Source organism: Spermophilus citellus (genome assembly GCF_964194105.1).
Source record: "Spermophilus citellus genome assembly, chromosome: 6".
NCBI classification, from domain to species: Eukaryota; Metazoa; Chordata; class Mammalia; order Rodentia; family Sciuridae; genus Spermophilus; species Spermophilus citellus.
The window spans coordinates 133,670,125-133,678,869 of NC_138187.1; the positions used below are offsets into that span (position 1 = coordinate 133,670,125).

Sequence of the window (8,745 nt, forward strand, 5' to 3'; positions counted from 1 at the left end):
GCCCCCTACCTCTACAACACTCCAGTCTCCAACAGCAAAGAGCCGGGGAAGAACAAAAACAGAACTGATGCTCAGAGAAGAATCTTGCTTTCTGGTAGCCACGGCTAGTCTCCCTGTAAAGTTCACTTCCCCCAGGAAAATTAAGGGAGGGCATCCACTCTAGGGGACAAAGAATGTCCCAGAGAGAAGGTAGGCCAGTAAGGATCGGATGGGCATATGGTAGCAAAGAGCCCTCACCAGAGATTGGGACTGTCTTTAAGGAGAAGACTGAAGGATGATGGCATTCTCAGTGTCATCACCAGGGCTCTGTAGCTCTCCTTCAGTGACCTGGGTCACCTTCTGTCCTAACTGCATTTCTTCTGCTAACTTCATAATGACTTACCTCCTGTCTGCCTTCACCATTCAGCTTCTTTGAGGTAAAACCCCACAACCAAGCACATGGAGTGAGGGCCCATATTTTTTTTTTTTTAATATTTTTTTTTTTAGTTCTCGGTGGCCACAACATCTTTGTTGGTATGTGGTGCTGAGGATCGAACCCGGGTCGCAGGCATGCAGGCGAGTGCGCTACCGCTTGAGCCACATCCCCAGCCCCCATGAGGGCCCATCTTGAGGACATGGCAGCCTGCTTCCTTGTGTCTGATTTTAAGTCACATCACGCTCCAACCAGGTGCTCAGAGCGCTGTGCAGCCCCGATGGCCTGAGCTCCACCCTAATCCCTGAACTTCAGCAATCCCTTTCAGAAGTTGGCCACAAGCCCACTGCTCCCCTATCTCCCTTGTCGGGATGACGCTGGAATTCCTGGGTTCTTACACCAGGCCTGTTCTTCCCATCTCTGTTACCTACTGCCCTATGGACACAGGAACAAAGCCTCAGCCACTGTTTAGGGCAGAGGGTACCCTGATAGGATCTGAGTCCCCGAAGAAAGAGGGAAGTGACAAATGTCATTTATCGTCTGTCATATGCCAAGCAAAGAAATAGGCTTGGCACACGTTATCTTATTTAATTGGTTTCCTCATCCTGAGGCGCTTTTTTTAAAAAAAATATTTTTTTAGTTGTAGTTGGACATGATACTTGTATTTTACTTATTTTTTTATGTGGTGTTGAGGATCGAACCCAGCGCCTCGCACATGCTAAAAGAGAGCTGTACTACTGAGCCACAACCCCAGCCCTCATCCTGACGCTTTATTAAAAATATTCTTTTAGGGGCTGGGGATGTGGCTCAAGCGGTAGCACGCTCGCCTGGCATGCGTGCGGCCCGGGTTCGATCCTCAGCACCACATACAAAGATGTTGTGTCTGCCGAAAACTAAAAAATAAATATTAAAAATATATATATATATATATTATTTTAGGGGCTGGGGATGTGGCTCAAGTGGTAGCGCGCTCACCTGGCATATGCAGGGCGCTGGGTTCGATCCTCAGCACCACATAAAAATAAAATAAGATGTTGTGTCCACCGAAAACTAAAAAAAAAATAAACATTAAAAAAAATTTTTCTCTTAAAAAAAAAAAAAAAAATATATATATATATATATATATATATATATATATTTGTAGATGGACACTATACTTTTTTTTTAAAAAGAGAGAAAGAGAGAGATAATCTTTTTTCCTTTTATTTATTTATTTATCTATTTGGTTGGACACAACACAATGCCTTTATTTATTTTTTTTAATGTGGTGCTAATTATCAAACCCAGGTCCCACCCATGCTAGAGGAGTGCTCTATTGCTGAGCCACAATCCCAGCCCACAATACTTTTTTATTAATTTCTGTATGGGGGCTGGGGATGTGGCTCAAGCGGTAGCACACTTGCCTGGCATGCCTGCGGCCCGGGTTTGATCCTCAGCACCACATACAAACAAAGATGTTGTGTCCGCCGAAAACTAAAAAATATTAAAATCCTCTCTCACTCTCCCTCTCTCTCTCTCACTCTCTCTTAAAAAAAAAAAAAAAGAAATATAATTCACATACCATAAAATTCATTTTTTAAAGTACACAAGTCAATGGTTTTTTTTAGCTTATTAACAGAGTTGTACAAGCATTCACAATGCTAGAACATTCTAACTACACCAAAAAGAAACCCTGTATTAATTACCAGTCATTCCCATTCCAACCTTTTTCTAGCCCCTGGGCACTAATCTGCTTTATTTCTATGGATTTTTGTATTCTGAACATTTCATATAAACAAATCCTGTAGCACATGGCTTTTTGAGACTGGTTTCTTTCACCTAGCAGGATGTCTTTAAGGCTCATACACATTGCAGCATGTATCTGTACTCTATTCCTTTTTGTTGGCAAATAATATTTTATTGTAGGATGTACCACATCTTTGTTATCTTCCATCAGCTGATAGTCCTGTGTATTGGGTTATTATGTTATGAGCATTTGTGTAGAAGTCTGCATGAATGTTGGTTTTCATTTTCTTGAGTAGAAGCCTAGGAGTGAAATTGATGAATCATATTGCCACTCTGCTTAACATTTTGAGGAACTGCTAAACATTTTTTCCAAAGTGTTATACCAGAAATATATGATGGTGCCCATCCTCACCAGCACTTTTTGTGTGTATGTGGCATTGGGACTGAACCCAGAGACTCTACACTGAGCTACATCCCCAACCCTGATTTTTTATTTTGAGATAACATCTCCCTAAATTCCCCACTCTGGCCTCAAACTTGTGATCTTCCTGCCTCAGCCTCCCAAGTTGCTGGGATTACAGGTGTACATCACCAAGACCATCTTTTTAAAAAAATTTTATTTAAAAACAAATTTTTTAGTGGTTGATGGGCTTTTATTTTTATTTTACTGTCAAGAATTGAACCTCTCACATGCTAGGTGAGCACTCTATCACTGAGCCATAACCCCAGCTCCATCACCTTGTTTTTCTTTTTTTTTTTTTTTTTTTGAGTTTTTAAAATTTATTTTGCATTACAATTCTTCATACACCATTATACAATGATTTATCATATCTCTGATTATATATAAGGTACATTGACACCAAATTCACATCTTCATACATGCATTTTGTATAGTGATAAGGGTCTCCTTTCACCATCCATGCTATTCCCCCCTCCCTCCCTTTCCCTCCCACCCCTATTCCCTATCTGGAGGTAATCTTCCTCCCTTGCTCTCCCTCCCAACCCCATTTTGAGTCACCCCCCTTATATCAGAAAAGACATTTGGCATTTTTTTGTGGATTGGCCAGCTTCACTTAGCATAATCTGCTCTAATGCCATTCATTTCCCTGCAAATGCCATGATCTTATTATTTTTTATTGCTGAGTAATATTCCATTGTGTATAAATGCCACTTTTTTTTTTTTTTTTATCCATTCATCCACTGAAGGACATCTAGGTTGGCTCCACAGTTTAGCTATTGTGAATTGTGCTGCTATAAACATTGATGTGGCTGTGTCCCTGTAATATGCTGTTTTTAGGTCCTTTGGGTATAGTCCCAGAAGAGGAACAGCTGGGTCAAATGGTGGTTCCATTCCCAGTTTTCCAAGGAATCTCCGTACTGCTTTCCAAATTGGCTGCACCAATTTGAAGACCCACCAGCAGTGTATGAGTGCGCCTTTTTCCCCGAATCCTTGCCAATACTTATTGTCTTCTTAATGGCTGCCACTCTTACTGGAGTGAGATGGTATCTTAGAGTAGTTTTAATTTACCTTGTTTTTCAATTATAGCCATCATGATGAGTTATCAGTAGAATTTCATTTTTGTTGTTTTTTGGGGGGCAGGTTGGAGGGAGTTTTGGTACTGGACAATGAACCTAGGGACACTCTACCTCTGAATTAGATCCCCAGCCCCCCTTTAATATTTTTTGGTTGTAAGTGATCACAATACCTTTATTTTTATGTGGTGCTGAGGATTGAACCCAGTGCCTCACACATGAGAGGTAAGTGCTCTACTACTGAGCCACAACCTTAGCACCAGATCCCCATTTCTTTTTAATCTCAATTTTGAGACAGGGTCTCCCTAAATTGCTGAGACTGGCCTCAGCTTGTGATCCTTCTGCCTCAGCCTCCTGACTAGCTGGAATTACAGGTAAGCGCCATTGCGCCAGCTCCCCAGTGATGAATGATCATGAAACACATTTTTTTCATGTTCTTATTTGCTATCTTCTTTGGAGAACTGTCTATCCAAATCCTTTGCCTATTTTTTCAGGGTAAAGAGGGAGCACTGGGGATGAACTTAGGGGCACTCTACCCTTGAGCTACTCCCCCAGATCCCACATTTTATTTGGAGGCAGGATCTCACTAAGTTGCTGAAGCTTGTCTGGAACTTGTGACCCCCTTTCCTCATCATTCCCTTGTACCTTTCCTATGTCACTCACACAGGCTAGAAGGAAATGGCTTCATGACTTTAATTTTTTCATACTTTTAATGATGTACCACCGTCTCTGATGAGCTTTTCTTTCTTGGCCTTTTCTTCCCAGAGGTAGATGTGCCTGATCATGAGGCCCCCATCCTGTTTGGCTTTGGCCACCAGCCTCACACAGTTCACTTGGTGTCCCATGCTTTTTGGAACTATCTCCTGAGACAGCTGCCCCTCCACCAGATGGCCCAGCACGAAAAACGAGGCACAGTACTGAGGCATTCCCTCGGGGTCGTAGCCCAGCTCCACCTGCCCCTTCTTCAGGGCATACTTTCCCTCCATGATGGAGCCTGTCATCACCTGCACTTTTCTCAAGTTCAATGGATGGTTCAAGATCACCGTCAAGTGGTCCCCTACATTAACATCGTGAGTCCAGAAGTAGGACTCATCCAGAGTGTAGGCCTCCCAGGGGAAGTGGACATTAGAAACTGTCATATCTGTGAAAACGGCAGCAGGGGGGTTGTCGGGACCAAAAGGGTCGGTTTCCCGGTCGAGTGTGGCCTTTTGGTTGTCATCAAAGGTGGGGTGGGACATCCTGTAATAGAAAAGAAATGGTCTGCAGATGATTGATTTCTCCTGGACCATAAGGGTGCGGAAATGAAGGAGCAGTTTGTCAAGGGGTTTCTCCTGGTGGAAGAGGAGCAGGAAATGGGCCAGCAGTGGGAGGTCCTTGCTGTGGAAGAGTTTGCCAAGGAAGCCTATGTCCGAGAACTCCAGTATCACCCACGGACTGGACTTCATGGTGGCCACCTGTGAATGGATTTGGGTGACAAAGTTGGGGGAACAAAAGACATTGTCCTCGATTAACAGGAAGTAAGTAGAGAGATTTGTGGCAAAGCTCATGAGGAAGGCATGATCCACGTTCTGCTTGGAGTACAATTCCTCTCGACTGGCCTCATTCTGGGTGCCATTCACAGAGGGATAGACATCAGATGGAGCGTGGATCAGTAGCAACTGCCCGGCCAAGATCTGTGGACTGAAGAGTCTTGAAATTTGGGCAATGGTTTCTTTGAGCCAGAGGAGGTCAGAATCCGCCAGGTGGACCAGTACAGTGAGGTGTTTCTCCTCCTCCGGAGAGGAGGCTTGGTACAGGGAGACCAATGTGTACAAGAGGCCATTAGGAGTCCATTGTGACGCTGAGGAGATCCCCACTGTGAGCCATGCTAAGGAGACGTAAAATAGGGACAATTATCAGTGTACAAGTGGAAGTGAGGGTTGTCAAAAGAAGTGACCCAACTATCCCTCTCCTCAATCTATACCCAAAGGACTTAAAAACAGCATACTACAGGGACACAGCCACATCAATATTTATAGCAGCACAATTCACAATAGCTAAATTGTGGAACCAACCTAGATGCCCTTCAATAGATGAATGGATTTTAAAAAAATGTGGCATTTATACACAATGGAATATTACTCAGCAGTAAAAGAGAATAAAATCATGGCATTTGCAGGTAAATGGATGGAGTTAGAGAAGATAATGCTAAGTGAAGTTAGCCAGTCCCAAATAACCAAATGTCAAATGTTTTCTCTGATATAAGGAGGCTGATTCATAGTGGGATAGGGAGAGGGAGCATGGGAGCAATAGAGGAACTCTATTGCTCATGAGAAAGGGGTAGGAGGGGAAAGAAGGGGGCATGGGGTCATTAATGAGGGTGAAATGTGATGGACATTATTATCCAAAGTACATGTATAAAGACACGAATTGGTGTGAATATACTTTACATACAACCAGATATAAAAAATTTGAACTCTAGGGCTGGGGATGTGGCTCAAGCGGTGCGCGCGCTCGCCTGGCATGCCTGCGGCCTGGGTTTGATCCTCAGCACCACATACCAACAAAGATGTTATGTCTGCCGAAAACTAAAAAGTAAATATTAAAAGAAAAATCCTCTCTCTCTCTCTCTCTCTCTCTAAAAAAAAAAAAAATTGAGCTCTATATATGTAATAGGAATTATAATGCATTCTGCTGTTATATATAATAAATAAATAAATAAATAAAGTGCAGATGGGGATGTCATTGAGGACCTTCTCTCTTCTCTATCCTATTTCTCATCTTTTCTTTCCTTTGGTAGAGGTGATGTTTATATCATGACTACTCAAAGTACGGTTCTTAGTCCAGAAATGTGGGCCTCATCTACAAGACACACAGAATCTTATTTATATATTTATTTTGTAGTACAAGGGATTGAACCCAGGGGTACTCTACCACTGACCTACATTCCCAGTCTTTTTTTTTTTTTTGTTGTTACTGGGGATTAAACCCAGGGGCATGCAACCACTGAGCCACATTCCCCAGCCCTTTTTTGTATTTTATTTAGAGACAGGGTCTCACTGAGTTGCTTAGGGCCTCACTAAATTGCTGAGGCTGGATTTGAACTCAAAATTCTCCTGCCTCAGCCTCCTGAGTCTCTGGGATTATAGGCATGTGTCACTGTGCCTGGCTCCCTAGTCCTTTTAATCTTTTGAGACAGGGTCTCACTGACTTGCCCAAGCAGGCATTGAACTTGCAATCCTGCCTCAGCCTCTGGAGTAGCTGGGATTACAGGCAAGCACCATCATGCCAAGCTAGACATCCAGAATCTTGCCCTTTACCTCAGAATTTGCATTTTAATAATAACACCAGGGCTGGGGCTGGGGCTCAGTGGTAGCGCACTTGCCTGGCATATGTGAGGCACTGGGTTAGATTCTCAGCACCATGTATAAATAAATAAAGGTCTATCATCAACTAGAAAAAAAAATTAAAAAATATTAAAAAAAAATAACACCAGACGACATATACACATGAGAGTACTAGGCTAGGTGATGCTAAGTCCCTAAGGGTTCCTCTGAATCATTAAACCTTAAAGTTTGAGACATATGGTTTATGTGCTCAATAAATAATAGATATTATTATAGTTATTATGATTTGTTTTGTTTTTTTACCCAGTTCATCTTCTCAAAAGTCTCATTTGAAAACAGTGTATTAGAAAAAGGATTTTCTCTAGAAATCAGGAGCCCAAAGTTCTTGTCCCAGTTGTGCCACCGACTGTGGTCTTCAACAAGTCCTTTCACCTGTATGTTTAGTTCTAAATCCATAAAGCCAAGGGACTTGGACTATGTGATTCTTAGACACACACTAGCCCCCCCCCCCTTTTTCATGGTACTGGGATTGAATCCAGGGACACTCTACCATTAAGCTATAACCCCATCCCTTTTTTTGCTTTTTATTTTGAGATAGCATCTTGCTAACCTGGGCAAGTTGACCTTGAACTTGTGATCCTCCTGCCTCAGCCTCCTGAGTTGCAGGGATTATAGGCATGTGCCACCATGCCAGGTTAAGACCCCTTCTGATCCAAATGTTCTCTTATCCAATGATTTCACCACCTTCTTATAAATATTTTATCTTTTTCTCTCCAGTGATTCCAACTTTTTTTCACAGTTATGTATTTTATTATTTTTCTACCTAAGCATATAGATAACCTCAACCTCAATTCATTTCTTTTTAATACTTCATACTTTTTTCTTTTGTACTGGGATTGAACCAAGGGGTGCTTTACCACTGAGTTACAACCCTGGCCTTTTTATTTTTCATTTTGAGATAGTCTCACTAGGTTGTTTAGAGCCTCACTAAATTGCTAAGACTAGTCTTGAACTTGCGATCCTCCTGCCTCAGCCTCTGGAGTTTCTGGAATTACAGCCATGCACCACTGCATAGAGCCACATAGTCATTCATTCCTAGGTTATCAGTCATAATTGCAAACTCAAATATTAAGTTCTATAAAATAAGGAGACTCATGCTCTTCGTTATTTACCTAATATGAACAGGTACACTCTTGAAGATGAGAGTAAATACAGTGTAATGTTCAGTAATATTTTATGTGATTGACATATTTATTCTATATTTATTTATCTTTTCCTTCTTCTCATACTCCTGATAGGTAAATGCCTTGGGAGTGGGGAGAGAATTGTCTGCCAGATTGAAATTCTCCTGCCTTTTCTCCTCTCCTCTCGCTTCCTTCCTCCCTACCTCCCCTACATTCCTACTTCCTGGTACCATCCTTCCCCTCCTCAACACTCACTCTTTCTTCTGCGTTGGATTTTTTCCAGATATTTGAAGGTGATGGTTTGCCAGTCTTCTAGTGGTCTCGGGGTCTTACGGCTGCTACTGGTTTCCTGGGGCATCGACAAAGGCAAAGCATACACCTCCTTTCTTTAAAAAAAGAAAACGTACCCCCCTTCCAGGGGTGACCCATAAGCTTTTCTAGGGAAAGTGGTGGAGTGGGCCACCTTCTCCAGCATATTTTCGGGATGTCCCAGTCATGAGTCAAAGGATCCAGGGCCCAAGTGGTTTTCATTCCCTCTTTAAAAAATACATGCAGCTTCTTTAGG

At 42.3% G+C, this 8,745-nt stretch overlaps 1 protein-coding gene across 1 annotated transcript; it reads right to left on the bottom strand.

Annotated features, from left to right (window-relative positions):
• Positions 1 to 4,371: 4,371 nt before the first annotated feature.
• Positions 4,372 to 8,538, bottom strand: LOC308651310 (alpha-1,3-mannosyl-glycoprotein 4-beta-N-acetylglucosaminyltransferase-like protein MGAT4E; the record flags this gene model as incomplete). The annotated part of the gene is made up of 2 exons (XM_081298227.1): positions 4,372 to 5,537; positions 8,436 to 8,538. The coding sequence occupies 2 exons, from the start codon at positions 8,536 to 8,538 to the stop codon at positions 4,372 to 4,374; spliced, it is 1,269 nt and encodes a 422-aa protein (XP_081154353.1).
• Between the last annotated feature and the right edge of the window lie 207 nt (positions 8,539 to 8,745).